Genomic DNA, 23,613 nt, shown 5'->3' on the forward strand with positions numbered 1-23,613 from the left:
GACAGAGAGAGACAGAGCACGAACAGGCAAGGGGCAGAGAGAGAGGGAGACACAGAATCTGAAGCAGGCTCCAGGCTCTGAGCCATCAGCCCAGAGCCCGACGCGGGGCTCGAACTCACGGACCGTGAGATCGTGACCTGAGCCGAAGTCGGAGGCCCAACTGACTGAGCCACCCAGGCGCCCCGTTGTTTTGTTTTTTAAAGAAGTTCCAGGTTTACCATGACTGGTGTAGCAAAAGTGTATAGTGGGTTGAACAGTGACCCCCCCCCCCCAAAATATGTCCATGTCCCAGAACCTGTGAGTGGGGCCTTATTTGGAAACAGGATCTTTGCAGTTATAATTAAATAAATGATCTTGAGATGACACCATGCAGGATTGTCTGGTGGGTCAAAAACCCACTGATAAATGTCCTCTGAAGAGAGGCACAGAAAAAAGATAGACGTGAACAGGGCGGTGATAGATACTGCTGGGGGTCAAGGAACACCTAGAACTGTCAGAGGCTGGAGGGGACAAAGAAGAATTCTTTCCTAGAGACTTCAGAGGGAGCTGCTGACACCTTCATTTAAGAATTCTGGCCTCCAGAACTGTGAGAGGACACATTCCTGTTGTTTTAAACCACCCAGCTTGTGGTCATTTGTCATGGCAGACCTAGACAATGACCACAGGCAGTTGCCTGAGTGAGTTATTCTCAGTATTAATACGTGAGTGTAGACAGCCCAGCAGTAGTGAGCAATGAAGTGCCTCACTGGGGTCCTGCTGTCACAGTGTGACCGCGTAACAGCTCTGTGACCGCGGGCATGTTACTGAATCTCTCCCAGCCCCCGTTTCCTCATACGTAAAAGTGACCGTGCGCTGAGACTAAGTGAAGTAACCCATGTAAAACTCTTAGCACAGCATTTGGCACGTTGAAGGTATTCACTAGACATGAGCTCTCATCAGTATGTAGCAGAAGAAAAAGGAAAAGGTTTTCTTTCTAACAGAAAACCACAGCCTGCTTAGAAGCAATCCCCATAATTGACCGTGGCAAAAGCTGTGAAGTATCTAGAAGATACTCTGCCCTGGAGAAAGAAGCACACGGTTTTCTCAACCGGGCTCTGTCCTGTGGAGCCATCAGAGAAACACTCGGGAGGACAGCAAACAAGATGCCAGCTCCCAGCCTCAGATGACCCCAAGAGAAGAATGATGGGCCAGAATGAGCACACCCAAGTTGAACAGAGATTAAGTGTCATGGTTTTGGTTCAAAGAGTCAATTCCGTAAGTATAGCCAACGCGAGATCCAGGGGACGGGTAGGCAGATATTAAAGGGGGATTCACCATTAGTTCATTATAGGCCAAAAGCCCCAGGTGGTTAACAAAAATAAATAAGAGACTTAGTTATAACATGATGGACATCCAAGGCTGTCTATAGAGAAGAATAAGGTAAAATGGTAAATGGAAGCTGAAGAAGGAGAATGTTTTGTGATTAGAGATCTCCAAGAAGAGGCCTTACGGTCTATAGTGAGCTCTCCATTATCCAGACATCTGCACAGAGAGGCTAGAATTAACATTAAAAAACCCAAATCTCTCTCTCTTTTCTAATGCTTATTTATTTTTGTGAGAGAGCGTGAGCAGGCGAGGGGTAGAGGCTGTGGGGACAGAGGACCCAAAACGGGCTCTGGGCTGCCAGCAGGGGCCAGTCCGACGTGGGGCTCGACCTCACAAACCACGAAATCACCACTGCGCTAAAGTCAGATGCTCAACCAACTGAGCCACCCAGGTGCCCCAACCCAAGTCTCTTGCTTGCCACTGCCCTCTACATGGGTGTGTCTGTGGCCCCAGTGGACAAAGGGACATCACTCTTAAATCTATAGAGGACAGTGCTATACAAGGCAAGTGGGTTGGAACAGACAACCATTTGTTTTTATCTAAAACCAGGGCTCCTGGATTCAAAGAACTCAAACAGGATGTGACTGAAACTGAGGCAGCGTACTTCCCCACCCCCATACCACGCCAACGGGCACACTCATCGTGCTGCAAGAGATAACAATCAGACTTTGGGTTTGTGGGAGAACAAACCCTGCCACATCTGCTCCCAGCTGAGATACAGCTTAGTGAATGTGGAGACTCGCCTCCAGGCTGCCTTTGGCCTTGAAAAGTATGGAAGGAAAATCCTCCTCTGTGATGGCGGTGAATACATGACTTTGACTTTATTCCCCATTTGTCACACTTCAGCCATTTCTGTGCACAGCCAAGTGTGCAGGCTGCCCTTCTCCGAGGCTTACGGCACAGGGGGAAGTAACCTGGGTGGGTAGCTCGAAGGTCGTGAACACCCAGAACTGAGCTGTACCAAGACATGGAAGGAGTTGGCAAGGTAGGCCACTCCACCATTTTCTTGTCTCCTCCATTCTTGTCTGCTAGAGCAGACAGATGCAAGGCATTACGTCTAAGTGCAACTGACCCAGACGTTTTGGTCTTTTATTCGACAGGTATGATATGGCTGCTGCCTGGATGAAACGAAAAGTTCCACAGCAAGGAGAATGAAAGGAAAGTGGGTTTTGAGCCCTATCTAGCAGCCTGATTTGTTTACGGTAAGTATGGTAGGCTGAAAAGTGCACCCCCCACCCCCCAAACTCATGTCCATCCAGAGTATCAGAATGTGACCTTAGTTGGAACTAGGGTCTTTGGGGTGCCTGGGTGGCTCAGTCAGTTAAGCGTCTGACTCGATTTCGGCTCAGGTCATGATCAGACGGTTTGTGAGTTTGAGCCCCACGTCGGGCTCTGCGCTGTGTGGAGCCTGCTGGGGATTCTCTCTCTCTCCCCGCCCCCATCTCTCTACACTTCCACCACTGTCTCTGTCTCCCAAAATAAGTAAATAAGCTTAAAAAAAAAAAAAATGAATGGGGTCTTTGCAGATGTAATTACGTTAAAGATGAAATCACACTGGATTAGGATGGGCTCTACATCCAATGACCGGTATTCTTATAAGAAGGCCATGTAAAGATGCAGAGACACATAGGAAAGAAGGCCATGTGATGAAAGACAGAGAGATTAGAGGGACGCAATCACAAGCCAAGGACTGCCAAGGACTGCCAGCAGCCACTGGAAGCAAGGGGGAGGCATGGGACAGATTCTTCCGTCAGAGGCGCCAGAAGGAAACAACCCCGCCCATACTCGGATTCTGACCGTCTGGCCTCCTGAACCGTAAAAACATAAATTTCTGCTGTTTTTAATCACTCAGTTTGTGATAATTTGTTACTGCAGCCCTAGGAAACCATCACAGGAAGCAAAAAAATCTAGGCTGAAAAGATTCTCTCTGAGTAGAAAGAGGAAAGAGAGTTGGGGTTTCGCAAGTAGCCCAGACCGCAGTGAGCCCTGGGAGGGCCACAGGCGTGGTGTGGCAGAACAGAGCTCTCTCCGTGGGGCAAGAAGACTGGATTCTGAAACCCTAGGTTCTCAACTTCTGCAAAGGTCCCTTCATGAGCGGGAGCAGGACCACAGCCACTCTGAAGGAGCTTTGCAGGTTCAGGGGAGAGCCAGCATCAGCTCTGGCCACCGGAGCACAGAGGGCTGTTCCCAAATGCTGCTTCAGGAAAACCCCTAGGACCTCCATACCATCGAAAGATGATCATGTCAGATTAGAATGGAATTTCCCACCAGCCCCAAGGAAATGGGCGCAGAATCAGATTTAAGATCCAAAATGTGGCATTTCTTAAACACTTGCGTTTATAGAACAATATGCATATTCCCTGGGAGGGTTTTCAAGGAGACAACGTTCAAATAATCTTTACCGGTGAACCCTTTGGGGGTGTCTTTCTCATCCACCAACCAGAGAAACTCCCAAGGGATTTCAAGAGAGACAGACAGTTACGGTACTCAGTCACTTACCTTTCTTGGAAGCTAAGCCAGTTTCCTTTACACTATTCACATAGAGCCTTCGAACGCCATCTTCTTCCACAGAGGAAAGGGAAAAGCCTAGAAAACACAAAGACAGAATGGTAGAGCTCACACCTTCCGAATGTTTGCCAAACAACACAAAATATCTGCTGTGAACTAAGTATGTTCAATGTTTTTGGTTACAGTTTGGAGCGATTGTTTTTTCCTTGTTCGTATTATTTTACAAAGCACAAAAAAAAAATGTATTTTTAGATCACTCTAAAAAAGCCACTACTTGCAAAAATTAACATTACCAGGTACATCTCTCCTCACACCACCTACCTATCAACCCAAATGGAAGAAAATTATTTTGTTTTACCTTGCTGGCTAGCAAATGCCACAGTTTTATTTTTTCCATTGTCCCCTCCACAGTGCAAACGGGATGATTAGCATATATCTCAACTGGGTCCTTCGGCTTTTTGCAGGCAATCCTTGTCCTAAGATATGTTACACCTGAACAACTATATGGTATGTGTCCAGCCGTATGTATTGCTATATGGACACCGAGTTTAATTTAATAAATCTCTGCATATGGGGATTAAGTAGTGACTTACTTTACAAATCTTATTTTATACTCAAATTCATTGATTGCACATTCTACTAGAGTGTGATCATAAGATTATCTTATACTTGTCCAGCCTTCCAGAGCCCAAAGCCCATTAGCTAATCAATCTTGGGCTTGCTACATCCTTCGGGAAAAAACGCAGAACCAGACCCTGAGTTTCCAGGTGGTTTGGGGATCTGAGGGGCTTCTAATTCCGTGGCCACAAGCCCTGGGCACCTCAGTTTCTAGACAGTCTCATTACAACTCTTTTCTGATCAGGGTGACTGGCTGGCTCAGTCAGTGGAGCATCCAACTCTTGATCTCAAGGTCATGAGTTCCAGCCCCAAGCTGGGTACAGAGATTTTTATTATCTTTTTAATGTAAATTGATTTATTTTGAGAGAGGGTGAGACAGTGCAACAGGGGAGGGGAGAGAGAAAGAGAAAGAGAGAGAAAGAGAGAGACAGAGAGAGAGAATCCCAAGAAGGCTCGGTGGAGAGCCCGACACGGGGCTCGATCTCACGAACTGTGAGATCATGACCTGAGCTGAACTCAAGAGTCGGGAGGCTTAACAAACTGAGCCACCAGACACCCCGAGATTACTTAAAAGTCTTTTCTGATCTGTTATCTCCTTTCCCTCAAATAAGAGACTGTGGCAAACACCCCTAAAAGAGCAATCAGAATTAATGCAGTTGTGAAGATATGACATAATTTCAGGTCTGGGAGAAGAATAATCCCCTAATATAGGTACTTACCTTAAGGGTGAAGGCAGAAAAAAAATCACAGTGCTTTTGAAGAGCAAATAAGCAAATAACAACAAGACTGAATAATAAATTACAGGACTGAGACCCAGGGAGTCATCAAGACTTTTCAGGCCATGTCATAAAGAACATGGGTTTTTCTGTTTAGTTCACAGGATCAGGAAATAGATACCCACACTTAGGCAAAACTACCAACTGTCTTCGCCCACTACAGTATCATAACTCCCTCAGATGGGGAAACACAGGCCATACCCTGAGGACTTTCTGGTCTTTATTTGACTCGTACTTTGAATTCCATTCTTACAGCAACTTGTAACGTTCAGATTATGTTTCAAGAAGACCCACTCAAATCGGGGCCCCTGGGTGGCTCAGTTGGTTAAGCGTCTGACTCTTGATTTCGGCTCAGGTCATGATTCGTGAATTCGATCCCCACGTTCGGATCTATACGGACAGTGAGGAGCCTGCTTGGGACTCTCTCTCTCTCCCCCCCTCTCTCTCTGTCCCTACCCTGCTCGTGCCCTCTCTGTCTCTCAAAATAAACTTTAAAGTAAAAAAAAAAAAAAAAAAAAAAAAGAAGAAGACTCACTCAAGTAAAAATAATTTTATACATGAGCCAATTAAGTGATATTAGCCCTAACACAGGTTTATCTATTTGCATTTCAGTAGAGAATTTCCCTTATCTGTTAGAGTAGATGCAGAATCAGGGGCAATGCCAAGAGAAAGAATGGATACAAATTCATTAAAATATAGGCATTTCCTTTCTGAAATGCCGAGTTTCTGTCAAGTTTTGAGACCACATTTCTTTTTCTATTAAAACAAGTGAGCAGGGGCACCTGGGTGGCTCAGTTGGTTGGGCGTTTGACTCTTGAGATCAGTTCGGGTTGTGATCTTGTGGCTGTGAGATCAAGCCCCATGTCGGGCTCTGTGCTGAACGTGGAGCCTGCTTGGGATTCTCTCTTTCTCTCCCTCTCCCTGACCCTCCCCAACTCTTTCTCTCTCTCAAAATAAATAAACATTAAAAAAAAAAAAGTGGGCAAATGACAAGGTGCCAGGGGACAAGATCAGAAGATGCCAGGAGAGGTGACAGTTGAGAGCCTGATACAAACCACATGAGGCCAAAATCAGTGGAGATGGCTGAACTATTCCTTTGCCCCCTTCCCTCTTTTCTTGGTCTATTTTTTTTTTTAAATAATCAAAAGATAATAATAATGACTACAAGCGACTATGAGATTGGTGCTGGGCAAGCATGGCTCCGAGAAAGAGATCAGACCCCTATAGTTGGTGGGAAATCTCTGTGACAGGACTGCTGAAGAAAGCTTTTGCAGTAAGTTTTCTGGAAGTTCATTCAAGGGAAGCCAACATTCACAAAGGGAAACGGCACTTCGGCTCTGCACTGGAATTCATATTGGAAGACACCTGTTGGGGGGTCAGGCAAACAGGACCCCCTCCCAGCATTCAGAAAGGCAGCTCTCCCCACACTCAGCTACACAGCACACACTACCTCGGGCTCTCAGAGTCTCAGGGAGCAGCCTCCATTTTGAGATGCCAGTACTGTGCCCACGCAGCGGAGGGGGATTACAGCCATCTCCTAAATTAACACATGTAAGGAAAATATTGTATATCCTACCGTTGGATTATTTTGAGATCACTGGAAAACACAGTTTTTTTCTTCCTTTCAAATAGGATAGCAACAATCTAATTCCCAGCCAATAAACGTAACATAGCCCCAGATGACTGCCAACAGGAGGCAGAGGGAGTTATTCAAAATAAACCCAACTTAACCCACCAGGAGGAGGCACCACGAGCGGCAATAATGCTCTCAAGAATGAAAGGAAGTGATTAAAACTAAGAAGAGAAACCAAGAAGACAAACGCCTGTGATGAGCAACCAGAAGGTCCCTCATACTAAAACCTATAACCGAGGAAAAGTCATGGCGTCATCAGAAACAGCAGGGGAGTACTCAAAACCAGATTCCAGGATACAGGGAAATTCAGAAAATAGGACAAGTGTGGACACCTCTGATAGAAATGGTACATGTGACCAAAAATGCAACAGCAGAAGTCCCCGTAGAAGAAGGAATGTTCACTTGCTGCAACGATGCATCCTTTACTTCAAGGCAGCCTGGGGGTCATGCTTAGTCTATGTCATAACTCTGTGAACTAATTTCAACAATCAGTTCAGGTTGAGATGCAGGGAAGGGCGACTAAGAGAGATTAAGGAAGGGCCAAATCTTGGGGCGCCTGGGTGGCTCAGTCAGTTGAGTGGCCGACTCTTGTTTATGGCTCAGATCATGATCTCGAGGCTCACAGGTTTGAGCTCCACATTGGGCTCTGCACTGACGGTGTGGAGCCTGTTTGGGATTCTCTCCCTCTCTCTCTGCCTCTCCCCTGCTCGTTCTCTCTCTCTCAAATAAATAAACAAAAAAAAAAAAGAAAAGAAAAGGAAGTGTCAAATCTTTCCACTGGTTCAGTCAGTTGGATTATTAAGCCCTATTTTCCTCCCTAAAGTGTTCTAAAATAGAAGACAGCATGTAGTTTGTGTTTGGATTTTTGTATGTTGGCATATGCTAGTAACTTATATATATACTGCACTGTATATATATTGAGCTCAACGTACGGCAGGAAGCCAGACTTGAGTAGGTGCTAACGTTAAATACTGCTGAGCTGAATTTAGAATCCTTGGTAGTTCTGGGGACACCTGGGTGGCTCAGTTGGTTAAGCCCCCGACTCTCAATTTTGGCTCAGGTCATAATCTCACTGTTCATGAGATCAAACCCTGCATCGGGCTCTGTGCTGGCAGCACAGGGCCTGCTTGGGATCCTCTCTCTCTGCCCCTCCCCTGCTCAAGTGCTCTCTTGCTCTCAAAATAAATAAATAAACTTAAAAAAAAAAAAAGAATCCTTGGGGGCACCAAGTTGGTTAAGCGTCTGACTTCAGCTCAGGTCATGATCTTGCAGTCCTTGAGTTCAAGCCCCGCATCAGGGTCTGTGCTCACAGTTCGGATCATGGAGCCTGCTCCGGATTCTCTCTGTCCCTCCCCCACTTATGCTCTGTCTCTCTCAGAAATTAAAAAAAAAAAAAGAGAATCCTTGATAGTTCTGAGGTCAGAGGCAACCAAGTAAGTCTCTTAGGATGAGGGACTCTTTAACTTCTCCGTCAATACGCTGTTGGAACACCTTCCACCAGCATGAACTGGGCGCTCAGAATAAATGGTTATGCTGAGGTTATTAGCCACACATAGCAGGCTCTAGAAAGTGAAGTCCATTGGTGACTGATAGTAACATAGACAGAAACTGAGATTAAGCACTGTGAGCCCAGCCGTTAGACAATGGCACACCTCCAAGCATGAGCTTTGAGAGTTTACAAAAGCAGTGGCGGTCCACGACAGACTGTTAAAACAAAACAAAACACCCTGCTTCTTTACCTCAGATATTTTGAGAAGCACTGTTGACGATACTTTCCAGGGTGACGCCTGAGGTGCTAAAATACCTTCAGGGTGGAAATGTAAATGGGGTCTGTGAGCGCTTGAGTCGATAAAAACATATAAAAAGTATAGCTTTTTTTTTAGAGATTTTTTTTTAATGTTTTATTTATTTTTGCGACAGAGAGAGACAGAGCATGAATGGGGGAGGGGCAGAGGGAGAGGGAGACAGAATCACAGCAGGCTGCAGGCACTGAGCTGTCAGTCTGAAGCCCGACACAGGGCTCGAACCCACGAACCGTAAGATCATGACCTGAGTCGAAGTTGGACGCTTAACCAACTGAGCCACCCACACGCCTCAAAAGCATAGTGGCTTTATGCCCAGTTCCCGAGTCCAAGCACCCGTCAATCTTACAGTTTCATTCCAAGACCTTTAAATTCAGCCCTGTCTTGCTTCTTGCTACTTAAAGAGAAAAGAATAACTGTCACGGTGCATCTCACTTTGGAGAAGCCAGACACTTAAGTTACAGCACTGCCACCAACTACTGCTTTAATTACCAAGGTCACGCTTCCGATGCATAATAAGCCTTCTGTAGATGTTTATCCTCTGCCATCAAAAAACATCCTCTGGGTGTATGATGTCTTTAGTTTCAAGGTCAAGAAGTAAACAGCATGAAGGTGCAATGCAAGTGACCAGGGTCCAAAATGAGGTTCTCTTCATTAGGCCAAATACCCTAAGGAATGTTCAGAGATGAAGAGTAGTGGCCTGTGGGAGCGACTGCAGAATGATTCTGCCATCCTGCTGGTCAGTGAAAGTTCTGAAGATGCTCAAATGCTAAGAAGCCAAATTAACTTAATTCAGAGAGAAACCGTAAATGAGCAAAGACGGTAAGCTCCACGTGTCTGCATCAGGCTTTCTGGTTCTCTTCCTTCCCACAAATAGCAGGGCTAGAGTCCCCCGCCCCTTGGGGGCAGGCGGGGCCAGGGGACTGGCTTTGACAATAAACTGTGAGGTCACCAGCACCTGGCTCACCGCGCCTTCTCTCTTCCCCTCCGCCAAGAGACAGACAACGCCCCAGGCGGCCGCTGCAGGCCTGTGCCCGAGAGTGAGGGTAACATAGAGTCGAGTCAAGCCACAAAGGATGCACGGTGAATTCAGGAAGCCCATTTCACTGTTCTGAGCCACCTCGGCCAACCTCGCCACTCCTGACTAATATCACTGTCTGGATTTCCCCTCGTGGTTTCCTCAAGCACCAACTCCACTGCTATTCAAATCATACAGTGTGATGCTAAGCAGTCTGGGACATATGAAGGGACGACATATTCGGCTATGCCAGAATGCAGACAACTGTGTAGAAAACCATCAACATGGCAGATCTGTTATTCTTTCAAAGGCCTGCTTATAAGTTTGGCCCCTGGCTGGCCATCCGGGAACTTGAATTTTGGGTGGGTTCCCAACACCCTGACGAGACTCACCGGGCCTAAAATTTGTACAAACAATACGGCTGACGCCGAACTCCAGCTTTCCCCTGCTGGGAGCCTGAAACTTTGGTACATGCTAGGTAGAGTGCATCTACATGACTGGGCACTGAGTCTCCAACAAACTTCCCCGCTAGACAACACCCCACGTGCACTGTCCCAGCTTGTCGCTGGGGGAATCGAGGACGTCCCGTATGACTGGGGAAGGACTCTTGGAAGCTTGCACCCACTTTCCTCAGACCTCACCCCATGTGCCTTTTCCCTTTATTGATGCTGTTATTATAGCTTCTCTGTAATAACTCACAGTCATGACCAGGACGATCTCCTGAGTCCTATGCGTCCTCTTAGTGGATCAGCAAACGTAGGGGTGGTCTTGGGGACCCCCAGCACAACACCGAAATAAGTTCTTTTTACATTATTTGTGGGGGAAGGGAGAATAATGAGTATGTTTGAGGAAGAGGGGTGTGAAGGGATCATTTCTTCATTACTAGGGTATATCATACTACAATCTATTCCTGATACACGCATTTCCTATTTACGACAGAACCCCAGTGACCCAAAGGTATGAAATTTAACCCCAATGATTAAAGCTATGAAGTTTAGGCTGAAGTCTGCATGGTACCCACAGTAAATCTCTTCCCTTCCCCCCCCCCCCCCTCGGTTTGGCCTCTGTGTATATAGCACAGAAGCCAGATGTGCTATCTGTTTTAAATAGGCCCCAAAGACGTTTTACTGAATTGTAAGTAAGTGCCTGTTTACACAAGAATTGCTTTAACTTGAAAAACACCAAAGATCAGAGAAAAATAAACATACCATAATTATCACTGGCTGTATCTGACTTCTCAATCTGGATGTTCTGAGTGACTTTTGGACAAATTTCAATTTCTTTGTACAGCTGAAAAATGACAAAGAGTCTGATTAGGATTGCATTACAAATATCTTATTAGGAATAGACATCATTTTGTAAGTCTATTTTTTCACAATTGATACTTGGAAGTAAATTCTCATCACATCACAGCCTTTTTACTGAACCGAACCCAGTAAAAGTCAAAAGAGAAATTTAAAATGCACGCTCCCAAACTTGGCTACCGTTCCAGTTTCTAAATAATGTCTCTTCCCCTTCTAGATCTCTCACAGACCTGAAAACTATTGCTAAAGTAACCAAAAATCTCCAGTACTGGGGAAAGAAATCATTAAAATCAGAAAGAGGCTATAAAAATCTTGACAAGGGGGCGCCTGGTTGGAACCTGGGTGGTTCAGGCAGTTGAGTGTCTGACCTCGGCTCAGGTCATGAACTCACGGCTTGTGAGTTTGAGCCCCGCGTCAGGCTCTCTGCTGTCAGTGCAAAGCCTGCTTTGTATCCTCTGTCTACCACCCCCTCTCTCTTCCCCTCCCCTACTCACTCTCTCTCTCTCTCTCTCTCAAAAATAATAAGTAAACATTAAAAAAAAAAAAAAGATCTTGACAAGGGATTCCTAGAAATAGGATAAGTTTCTGTTCACATGCCATTTTGCCCTAAAGATTCATAGTAGCACAAATAGGTGCCGACAAAGAATAGCACTGAAACAGACAATAATTTATATAAATGGAGAAGATTCTCTTTTAGCCACTGGATTATACCAAGTTAGCTAGAAAATTAAGGCACATAAATTAATCAATTCTCTAGAAACCCAATAAAGCGGGGGGGGGGGGGGTACGGGGAGGGGCGGGAAAGATAACAGAAAGCTGTAGTTCACATATCAGAAACTTTACTTCAATTTAATTTAATTCACTTTCATATGTCTACAACAATCAGCATCATGGACAATAACTTATGAAGGTTTTCTCAGGTGTCCATGTGCCACACAAGTGTCATTCCATTGAACAAGCAAGGGAATAAGTCTGGAGAGGAAGCACTTTGCTAAAGGTTTTAAAGCCAGAATGGGCAGAACAGGGATTTGAACCCAGGTCTCGCTGGCTCCAGAGGTCAAGTTCTCTCCACTATACCGCAGTGCCCGGTAGACCACCTCCAGGTGGCGCTGAGAGGTACCACAACTTCTTAGGTAAGCAAGACAAAGGCCATTTCCAAAGATTATGATAAAAACTCCAAAACAAATAAATGTGTCAAAGCTCATATGGAACTGGAAAACTGTCATTCAATTTTGAAATGAAAAACTCTGGTGCCAAGGTCAATAACAGAAGGCTGTGCTTTAGTACGAAAGAGAAGTCTTGGTGGTTATTGAAACTTGCTCGCATCTCTGACCCCACAGTCATTCACCCAGCAATAACGTAATTCAGGCAAGTAGAAAAGAATGGTAGTTTCTTTCTCTTCACTTTCTTAGGGAGGCTGACAGGTGGAAGAAGGAGCCTTGGAAAGAGGCTGCTAGAATAGAAAGGGGAGCAGAGTCCTGGGAACAACGACCACACAGCCCAGATCCTCTAGAACATCCTAATTTAATGCAACTTCCGCCAAATGCAATGTGTTAGGGGTGTCATTTCATGGGTTTTTTTTTTCCTTTTATACTTCAGAAAAATGTTCATACGAATAAATTCTGCAATCAGAAGAAATCAGTTGTGAAACTGATCTTTAGTTCAGAAAATGCAGTTACCAAAGTTATAAATACCAAATATAATAAAGTTTTATGCAATATTTTAGGACGCCATGGAATGTGCAATAAATGCTATGCACTGTGTTTCCTTCAAATTACTTTGAGCCTCAGTTTTACTTTTTACAAATTTCCTCAAGAGTCAAACTCTTACCCTAGGTGGCAGTATATCACTGTTGCAATCATCTCCAGAAAGTTCCTAATGGTTGCCACAGATCCAGGGGGAATACAGCTTTGTGAATAATCTTTCCCATTCTCTCATAATATTGCCTCTTACTTTTCTTTGGAACGGTGTGAAAGCTGTTGTGTCTTTTACCAGCCCCAGACAATACCTAAGTGTGATCTAGATATAAGCCCTCTTGGCCACAGTATGTTCTCAGAGTGGTTAGACTAAAATTGTGTTTGGTAAAAAACACTAATAAAAACATAAAATCTCAAGAAGGATATGCACTTTAAAATATATTTTTTCAATGCAACTACAATCCCTATCTGAAACTACAAATGCTGAAATTTCATAGGTGTTATACAAATATCTTTTTTTTTTTTTTTTTTAATTTTTTTTTCAACGTTTATTCATTTTTGGGACAGAGAGAGACAGAGCATGAACGGGGGAGGGGCAGAGAGAGAGGGAGACACAGAATCGGAAACAGGCTCCAGGCTCCGAGCCATCAGCCCAGAGCCTGACGCGGGGCTCGAACCCACGGACCGCGAGATCGTGACCTGGCTGAAGTCGGACGCTTAACCGACTGCGCCACCCAGGCGCCCCTATACAAATATCTTTAACAGCAAAACGTCACACGCGTTCCCTTTATTTTATTAAGTCAATGATGTGTCACATTTTCCTTCCCTTTTTTTTTTAATGTTTATTTATTTTGAGAGAGAGAGAGAGAGAGAGAGCACGCAGAGGAGGAACAGAGAGAGAAGGAGAGAGATTCCCAAGTAGGCTCCTCACTGTCAGCACAGAGCCCGAAGTGGGGCTCAAACCATGAACCCTGAGATCACAACCTGAACTGAAATCAAGTCTGATGTTTACCCAACTGCGCCAGCCAGGTGTCCCTTTCCCTCTTCTCAAAGAGCAGATTAAAAGATCATCAGATTTAAGAACAAACTTGATTGCCAGGCATTCGAGTTATCATGAAGTCAGGATCATGTCTCACACATCCCCGCTGGGTGCCCTGGTCCAAGCCAGCATCACCCGCTGCCCCAATTACAACGCACTAACCCCCTGCTCTTTCTCAGCAACTTCTCTTGTGCCCTGTGGTCCATTGGCCATGTGGCACATGTCCTACGGACACAGAGCCACAGTGAGCCTACTAAAATAGAAGTCAACCAGTGTCCTTCTTCCTCCGGGGTTTCCCCTCTCATGTAGGCCCTACATGGCCCATCCTGCTCCCCTCCTCCCTCCTCTCTTGCAGCCTCACCCCCTCTCCAGCCACTGACCCTCCTCACACACAAGAAAACAACCTCCACCCTCACCATCCGCCCCCTGCCAGGGCCTCACCCAGCTTTGTTCCCTTAGCCTAGAACACTTTCCTCCAAAATACCTCTACGACTCACTCTCTCACCTCGCTCTGTTCACACATCAACCCAAACACAGCTAAAGGGGCAGAACACTCTGTTTTTGGATGCCCCATCTCTCTTTCCACTTGACCTAACCTTTTCTTTCCAAGCTCTTCACATCCTCTGAAATACTGCACAGTTACATGTCGTTATGCAAAAAATCTACATATTTTTGTATGTCTCCACAAACTTGAGTGTGGGTTCCACAAGGAGTAGAGATTTTTTTCATTTTCGTTCCTTTTAAGTAGGCATATGTCCAATGTGGGGCTTGAACTCATGACCCTGCGATGACGAATCACATGCCCTGTGGGCTGAGGCCGGCCAGGTGCCCCGAGGGGTAGGGATTTTTGATTGTGTATCCCAGTGCCCAGAACAGGCACAGTGGTGCCAGGCACACATAAATGCTAAATAAATATTTGCTGGATGAGTAAATAAATCAATTGACCAGTGTTTCTGCAAACTCTTTATTCCCACCTGTCACTTTAAGAAAAACACATTGAATAAGGGTCTTGAAAAGCCAGTGCCTCCCTATTCATTATCAATCCATCGATGGGGCCTAACAATTAACCAAATACAAAAAAAAGTGGCCAAACAGGTACCACTTCTATTAAAACATAACCAGCAGAGCAGATAAGTAGACGACCGACTAGTCATGGTCATTCACAAGCAAGAGGATCCCCTAACCCACCAAAGATACATCCTAGACCCCTCAAAGCTTTCAAATCTAATACACACTTTTCCTAATAACTACAGACTTTACTATTAAAGAATGTCTGGTAAAAGTGTCAGAGAATAAAACATATCAGGACAGCCATCTATGAATGAGTTACTTACAAGGAAACAGCTTCATACGTGTGCGAGTTTCGCTAGTCTGTCAAAAATAAAATGGAGGTGGGCTACAGAAACTAATCGACCGTGTATGGTCTGATGCTTATTCAGTAAGGGTCAATAGCCTGAAATCTGCAAACTCTCAAAAAGCCTCCAGGAGCGCTGTGTGTTCAGACGCCCCCTGCCTTGGAATGACATTAGAACAAGTTTAATGGCCTATATGGGGGATTGGAAGCCAGGGACCCCTGGGTAGAATCCAAGGGGTCTGTGAACTTCAATGGTGGGGGAAAAAAATGCCATCTTTATATCCACTAACCTGTAACTGAAACTTAGCATTTCCTTCAATCATAAATAAATGTAGGCAACGAATACAACAGTACTGGCAGTGACTATGACCTTGTCACCAGTAAAAATCATGGTTGTTTCCCAATCACATTCAGGCTGCTGTCAGTACTTCAAAACAGTAGTAGCTATCGGATCTCCCGCTAGGTCTTATTATTTAAGGAGCCAATAAATAAGCACACGTATTATCTATAATTTTAAAAATATCTTGGATAACTATTGCAACATAATTATGCCATAGGTGATCCTATGTGTTTTATTTCGTGCAACTGAAAACAGTAATCTGAGAAGGGAGCGTGAAACTTTGCCAAGTTGCCCAAGGTATTCTTAAGAACAAAAAAGTGAAGAAACTTGGTAAAAGCAGAGATGTGAGTAAGCAATACTCACTTGCAATCTGAACGATAAAATGAACGAGCCTATGGCATTCGCTTCCTCAGGGACCTCTGAGCTGGAGCCCTTTTGCAAAGAGCAGGAAAGATGCCATGCTCTCTCTGCATTTTAGACACTTTAAAAAAAATTGTGATGAGAACATCTGCAATTGCAGATACAAACAGACCAAGCTTGGTGCGCCTCAGTCTCCTACACCAGATGAGCTACCCAATGGCCAAGACTCGAAAATAATAAGCGCATCAATATAATTTCAAAAGACATGTCTTAAGTCCCTACTATGTGTGAAATAGGAGGGCCATGGAAGTCAGTTAGAGGCAACATATGAAAGTCTTAACCATCAAGATGCAAACATACTGGTGGTCAAAGAGCTATCCCAGTCTAACCAGCCCCGCACTTTCCTTTTTTAAGTAAGGAAAAGGGTTTTCTTTCCTCTGCTCAGAGAGAACAAAGTCAGGGCTCTGCCCCATGCCAGCCAGAGGAAAAAAAATAAATCAGCTACTCTCTCTGTTAAAAGCTCCCTCTCCTGTTAACGCTTAATTGTTCAGGCGATGGTTGAAAATAGACTCATCATTTTGATCTTCTTTCATGGATTGCATCACATGGAAAAGTGCGACAAACACCCTCCCCCTCCTATTTATTAGAAACACCTAACGGGGCACAAGGGAACATTTTAGGATGATAGAAACGTTCTAAAGTAGGACTGCAGTGGTGGAAACATGATGGTATGGTGAAACCTCACTGAATTGTGTGCTTAAAAGCTGGGGAGCTTTAGGGGCACCTGGGTGGCTCAGTCAGTTAAGTGGCCAACTTCAGCTCAGGTCACGATCTCGCGGTCTGTGAGTTCGAGCCCTGCATCGGGCTCTGTGCTGACAGCTCGGAGCCTGGAGCCTGCTTCAGGTTCTGTGTCTCCCTCTCTCTCTGACCCTCCCCTGCTTGCTCTCTGCCTCTCTCTCAAAAATAATAAACATTAAAAAGATATTGGTGAGCTTTGTTGCATATAAAGTAAACGTCAAAAAGTTGATTGAAAACAAAATTCCCTATTAAATTTTAAATCACGCTTCTCCTTTTCAGAAAGAGACTATGCGGGTTCAAGTTTTCAATTCTGCTTTCTGTGGTGCAACCATGTCTGAAGTCATCCTGTTATCATTCACATATCCACAGCCAGCAGCTCGGTGGCCCCCAGAGGAATGACTAAGTGCAGAGAGAGAAGAACAAATTCTAAGATAGAGGCGCCTTGCTCCCAAATTGTCTCTTTCCTGGAACTGAAAACTATACCACTCGGCTAACAAAGAAGAGCTTGTTACTGTGTTATTTCCATGACAACCATTTACTGAGCATCTATTATGTGCACTAGTATCTATCTCTCATCTTTGCAAAATCCTAGAAATTAAGCCCAGTTGACCCTTGAGCAACGTGGGTTTGAGTTGCATGGGTCCACTTTTCCAGAGTTTTGTTTTGTTTTGTTTTTTACAGTTACTGCAAATGTATTTTCTCTTCCTCAGGACTTTCTTAATAACATTTTCTTCTCTCTAGTTTACCTGATTGTAAGAGTACAGTACCTAATGCATGGAACATGCCAACTGTGTGTTGACTGACTGTTACTGTTATCAGTGAACTTCCAGTCAGTGGTAGGCTATTAGTAGTTAAGTGTCGGGGGAGTCAAAAGCTATACTTGGATTTCTGACTGTGCAGGCGGTTAACACCCCCAAGCCCCGCACTGTTCAAAGGTCGACTGTATTAGCACATCTTTTGCCAATATCACAAAATTCGTAAGCAACGGGGCCGATATAAAACCCATCTCTAGTTTAGAACCCAAGTCTCATAATGAAACCCAAACATACCTAAATGTCCCCAGGCACCTATATAAATACAATTACAAAAGACTGGGACATAGAATCACACGGCAGCATTTTCACCCAGAAGGATTCGACCCATCGGTTTCAATACCCAGGTAGAAGTCATTCAAAACCAGAGTTAGTGCTTTTGTTCCTGACAACAGCCAGCTGATCTTTGAGTCACCATGCTGCCAGGAAAGCTAGGAATAATAACTAAAATTCTACCTGAGGGTCAGCTCTGGATTTCAATTTCTCACGATCGCACAGCCTCGCTCCTTGCAGACACAAAGGTGGCATTTCTACTCTACAGACACGTTGTGATAAGTAAGGCCATCTTCGCAAACTTCCGAGCTCTGAATGAGGTTCATTTATTTTAGAATTCGTTCTACTTCACCAACCACAATTAGTACAAGCACACATATAATTTAAAAATAATCTCCTACAGAATGTAGTTGGACAACCGTCATAAACATTACCAGCTCATAAATGTCCTCCTCGGGCTTTGGAACGTAGTGTTGCATTTTGTTTTCTATTAGAAATTTCAGACGCAGGTAATGAGCAGAGTGATCCAGTTGATGTGTCTGGGACAAAAGAAAGGAAAAAGAAAACGTTCAATAGTAAACAGGAGCATTTAGTGCACCACTGACATATTATCACTATCCCCCAAGAATCATAGAGATTTGTTACTGGGGAGGGCGTATGGTTTCTACACCTCCTAGGAGGTTTACCTCTAAAACTCAAACTTGAAACGAATTTTCATTGAACAGATGAGTAATATTCCACGGACAGCTTATGATTCAATGGAAATAACTGAGTCACATCTTCACTTCTGCTTATCTGAGTCATTACCCTCTTTAACACTGGTTTTGCAACAGAACCCCATCAGATCAGGGAGGCCCTTCAACATAATTCCAAACATACAGAGGTGATTAAAGAAAAAGTCACAGAAACAGTAAGGAAAGATTCACAGTGACAGGGAAAAGCTGTGCCCTGGCAACGTTGTTTTTCTAGCCACATGGGGACACTGGGACAGTTGCTAATAGTTCATTTGCAGGCGAGTCAGCGTGAAGACAAGGCATTTGGATTTCAGTCTTATTTATATACACCCCAAGTGAGACTCCCTCCGGGGGCAGTGCAGACGGGCATGTGTCCAGCACTGGCAACACATTGAATGACTTACCCAAAGAAAACAATTCTAAAATAGTTAAGGGTTGAAATTTCCAGGCCTACTCCTTTGGTTCAGAATGGGTCGACGGATTTTTCTCCTCTAGAGAGTCACCCTCGATTTAATGTTGCGGTAAAAGCAATAGTCGCAACGTGGCTTTATAAATAATCCTCCACGTGCATTCGTGAAGATGCAGAGAAAAATGTAAGAAAATGCTCTTTGAAAGTTACATGGCAGCTTGAAAATGTATTGCTAGAAAACGCTTAAGTGAAGCCACTTTTTAAAGCATTCTTATCCCTCAGAGATGCATCCCAAAGCACTAGTAGATAAAAGATAGGATGTCTAAAACTTGCTTCCAAAAGAATCCAGAGCAGGGGGTGGGAGGGGATGAGTAAACAGATGAAGCATAATTTGGTAATTTTGGTTAATTATAGAACCTTGGTGACAGATACGCAGGAGTTTATTACACTATTCTCTGCTCTTACATGAGTTTGAAATTTTTCATAAATATTAGATCTCTTCACAACAAAGCTCTACTGGTGAGAATTATTGCAATATAAGTGAAAATTAATCTTTTGCTGGCTTAATCCTCTTTCTACCTACCCTGATCCCCCCCCCGAATTTTAAAGGCTAAACTAAGAAAATTCCGATAATTATTCCAATAGTAGTCATTCAGTCCCATCTAACGAAATCTTAAGGGTACCAGATGCTGTGTGAAACACTGCAGATATAAAAATTAATAAAACATAAATGCAGCCTTCAACCGTGTGTGTGGCTGTGGGGAAGAGGGGGGCAGAAAACAGAAGATGGGGCGGTGGTGGCTTTGCTTTTTAAATAAATATATATGCAACAGGGGTGCCTGGGTGGCTCGGTAGGTTGGGCATCCGACTTCAGCTCAGGTCATGATCTCACGGTATGTGGGTTTGAGCCCCGCGTCGGGCTCTGTGCTGACAGCTGGGAGCCTGTAGCCTGCTTCAGATTCTGAATCTCCCTCTCTCTCTGCCCCTCCCGTGCTCATGCTCTGTTTCCCTCCCCAAAATAAATAAACATTAAAAATTTTTTAAAAAAATACATGCAACATAGGCATCCTGCATTATTACAAAAGCACATTTTCAGAAAGTGGAAATGAGTTCGTTCTGAGCACCTAGGAGAATGATAAAGAAGTTTTCTACCCTGCATCCTCTCCTGAGTAAAGTGATAGTTTGAAACCCGCTGTGTGACCACAGATACTGCTGAGCCAACACATTCCCACGTACCTGACTTTCAGGCTGTCACTGTCTGTATTACGGAGGTCAAATGCTCAGGGTCTGACAGACCCAGATGGATGGTGTCTAAGGTAATAAGAATGATTATGGGTAATCCCAAGAAGCGTATAACAGGGAAGCTTTTGTTGGTTTTTTTGTCTGTTTTTGTTTTGAGAAAGAGAGAGACAGAGAGAGAGCATGCATGCATGGGGAGGGGCGGGGGTGGGGAGAGAGACAGACAGACAGACAGACAGACAGAGGGAAAGAAAATCTTAAGCGGGCTCCAAGCTGAGCGTAGAGACCACCACAGGGCCCAATCTCACGACCCTGAGATTATGACCTGAGCTGAAATCAAGAGTCGGATGCTTAACTGACTGAGCCACCCAGGTGCCCCAAAACAGTGAAGTTTTACAGTGGGCTACCTAGTACTTACAGGAGGGCTGCTGAGACAAACAAATGAAATAATAATATTTAGGGTAAGATGATAGGAAAAGTTTCCCTCCAGAGACAGAAGCTGCAAATGCTTCCCACCTACCTAGGTCCTCACCGAAATCTTTCAATAGAAAAAAAAAGTTGTGTTTGCCATCTGTTTCTGACTGAGGTGGGATGAAAAGAGCGATGAAACTTCATGGGGTCTTGGTTAACAGGAACAAATTCACTTGGCAACCTTACTGTCATCATTAATAAACACTTTGTGGACACTCTCAATAAGGCTGACACTTAAACCGTTTTCTGGAAGTCAGACCCAAGGAGCAACCTCACCTAAGAAGCGTGTGGTTCCTGAACCCTCAGTGGGAGAGACAGCCCCCTGTCAGGCACCAAAGATCTTAAGATGGTCCTGATGAAGAGTAGAGAGGTTCTCATCACGCCTTAAATGCTGCTGTGCTGAAACATTTATACAGATGTACAGAGAGCAAAAAATAACAGCCGTCTAGGTACCTCACTTAGAGGGACACAGCAAGGACAACAAAAGAATGGTAAATACAGCAATGGTAATGAGGCCGATTCTTGGCACCTTCCCCTCCATCATCATCTTTGTCAAACTTCTTTAAGTTACAATAATGTCTTGATAATTTTAAAAAATGAAAATGGCACATGCAACAGATAAAACTTTTAATGGTCTTACTTGCACCCAAGGAGCCCTTAGATTGGTCAGTAAACAGTTACCCTAAAAATGGGTAGTGTACCTGAGGGTCTCCCATTTTGGTAAAGATTTCTCAATTACAAGCCCTCACTAGTCATGGCTGCTCTAACGTAAAGGCAAAATCCTAATGAATTAATTGATCCTGATGAATTAAATCTGATCATCAGAACTCTCAAGAAGAATTTTCTGCTCCCCAAATATCTGCAGGTTGAGCAAATTTACCATGTTCACAATACATCTTTGTGCAAAAAGAATTCCAAGTATCAATGAATATGTTAACACAGCAAGTCCAAATATTTGTCCTGCTACAGACTTGTGAAACATTCAAGAGAAAACTTCCTAATTCAAGAGAAACTCAGGGAAAAATTTAAGTGGTACCAATTTGTGTTCCAATATGCATGTGCTTAAGTTACTCAGAGAGCATTTGATTCATTTTGAGGCAATGTAGCCACAAGTTATACCAGAAGATAAAAATACCATAGAACAAGTATTAGTTTAGTTGGCATATATCTTCTTTTAATTTGCATCCACTTCAAAGGATGAAATAGCAAACACAATGTACTTTTTTTTTTTCCCAATAAATAGTTTGAGCCAATTACAAGAGATAATAACATGATCTTTTAATCCATCAGGGTTTTCTCTTCCAATTCAGTCAAACTTCTTGGGGAAACATAAAAGTTACCACATATAGAAATCCATGCAAACACACACACACACACACACACACACACACACACACACACACACACAAGTGCTATTGCAGAATTTCCAAAGATTGATCTTCCTCTTCAAGGTGACCTTTCTTTTTTTTAATGCCAATGGTTTTTAGAATAATCAAAAAGTCATAGGCCAATACAGTGATGGCATGAAATAAAACTCATCCCATGGTCACACATGAATTGTATCAGTGAGTATGAATGAATGAATTTTTTGCAATTATTTTGGTAATTGCAATGATCAGAATATATCGAAAACCCACAGGCCAACGTGGTTACCTGCTATAGTTAGCAACAATCATTTTCGTAACATCTATAACATGAACTGTACATGAAATGTAGATCTTGAAACATTTACTATACCAGAACTTGACTGGTGCTCGGATGGCAGATGACAAACTGATGTGAAAGGATGTGGATCAGATAGAATAGGAAAAAGAATGAGCTGAATGCAAGAGACAGAAGAAAGAGATTGATTATTAAATATTAGAAAAAGCATCCATCACCGACGTTGAGAATGACAATAAAGAAATAAAAGACAGACATTCTGACAATCACCTTTTTTTTCAGTCCCTCCTCCTCCAAAGAGAAAAACACTCACCACTAATTAGATCATTAATAACATGTGGCACTGTTACCCCATTATCTCTTTCCCTCTTAAGAATAAAATTGGCTCCACTAATTACAATAAAGTGTTTTCCAAAGAAGGAGCCAGCTTTAGAAGGCACCTGGTTCTCAGCACACTATATAATTTATCCTACATGGGTGCTTTTCCAGAGACCATCAATTTCTTCAAGTGCATACAAAAGTTTTCCATTTTTAAACTCACGACACTTAGCTTGTTCCACACCATTGTTTTTGTCTTTATTTCCATGTTTGGGGGAAAAGAGTTGAGGACCCAAGGGAAAATTGGGCGGGATGACCTTCTGTTGTTAGAGAGAGGGATTTGTGCCCTCACGATGCCATCAAAAACCTTTCCAGCGATAGATATGAACACTTTATGCAGGGACAGGTCCCACTTGCTGTCCAAAGATAGTCTCTAGTTGTCGTGACAATACCATTCATCATTCTCTTAGTTTCTATCAAAACAAAGCTTGAAAAGTACCTAAAATTGGGCCCATCACTATTTTCCCCACTCATTGTTCAAGTTTCCACCAATCAATGGTCACTGGAAAACTATGACCTACCCTCTGATCCCTAATTGCATCCAAGGCCAATGTACACAGGAGGCGCTTAAGCAATGCTATCCCCTTGGAAAGACCTCCAGGGTTTGACTTTATTAAAAAAAAAAAAAAAAAAAAAAACACCGGAGTCCTACTTTTGACACCTTCAGCTGCAGTTCTGAGAACGACTTCCACAGCTCTGCGGAATATTAATGGGTCTCTAAAGAATCGTGCTAATCTATAAATAAAAGAATGCAGAAATCCTCAATAGACTAATTTTGTTAAGTAATTAAAATGAAAAATGTGAACAGAAATACCATTATCTTCAAAAAGCTGGAATTCACGTACATGAAGGATTCGAAGCATGTAACAGAGTATCATTTATTTTTAACACCTATGTGGGGGCTGAGTTTAGCTTTGTCCTAAAACAAATGGCCCTTCTACATTTCTTCCACATAAGGCTTATTTGAGCCAGACTGTTTCATTTCTCCCACTCATATAAAGAGCCATATTTTTTCTTTACAAA

General features: G+C 43.6%; 1 protein-coding gene and 1 long non-coding RNA gene across 12 annotated transcripts in view; one reads left to right on the plus strand and one right to left on the minus strand.

The window, feature by feature from the left end:
• The window catches only part of TIAM1 (TIAM Rac1 associated GEF 1), a 394,514-nt gene that overhangs the window by 58,078 nt on the left and 312,823 nt on the right, over positions 1 to 23,613 (minus strand). For all 10 annotated transcript variants that reach the window (XM_086675833.1, XM_086675832.1, XM_086675835.1 and 7 more), the window contains 3 exons: positions 18,132 to 18,236; positions 10,929 to 11,010; positions 3,865 to 3,951 (listed from right to left, as the gene is read on the minus strand). In XM_086675833.1, the coding sequence (XP_086531959.1) occupies positions 3,865 to 3,951; positions 10,929 to 11,010; positions 18,132 to 18,236 (274 nt within the window). The remainder of the gene's footprint in view (positions 1 to 3,864; positions 3,952 to 10,928; positions 11,011 to 18,131; positions 18,237 to 23,613) is intronic.
• On the plus strand, positions 898 to 17,618 carry LOC147577583 (uncharacterized). Of its 2 annotated transcripts, none has more exons than XR_015240413.1 (4): positions 898 to 1,254; positions 1,915 to 2,350; positions 2,466 to 2,567; positions 16,892 to 17,618. It is a non-coding gene; the product is annotated as an uncharacterized LOC147577583 (long non-coding RNA). The 2 variants fall into 2 exon arrangements; XR_015240412.1 differs by lacking the exon at positions 16,892 to 17,618 and adding an exon at positions 2,892 to 10,936.

This window comes from Puma concolor, chromosome C2, assembly GCF_028749965.1.
Source record: "Puma concolor isolate L17-30 chromosome C2, mPumCon1.1.hap2, whole genome shotgun sequence".
Taxonomy (NCBI): Eukaryota; Metazoa; Chordata; class Mammalia; order Carnivora; family Felidae; genus Puma; species Puma concolor.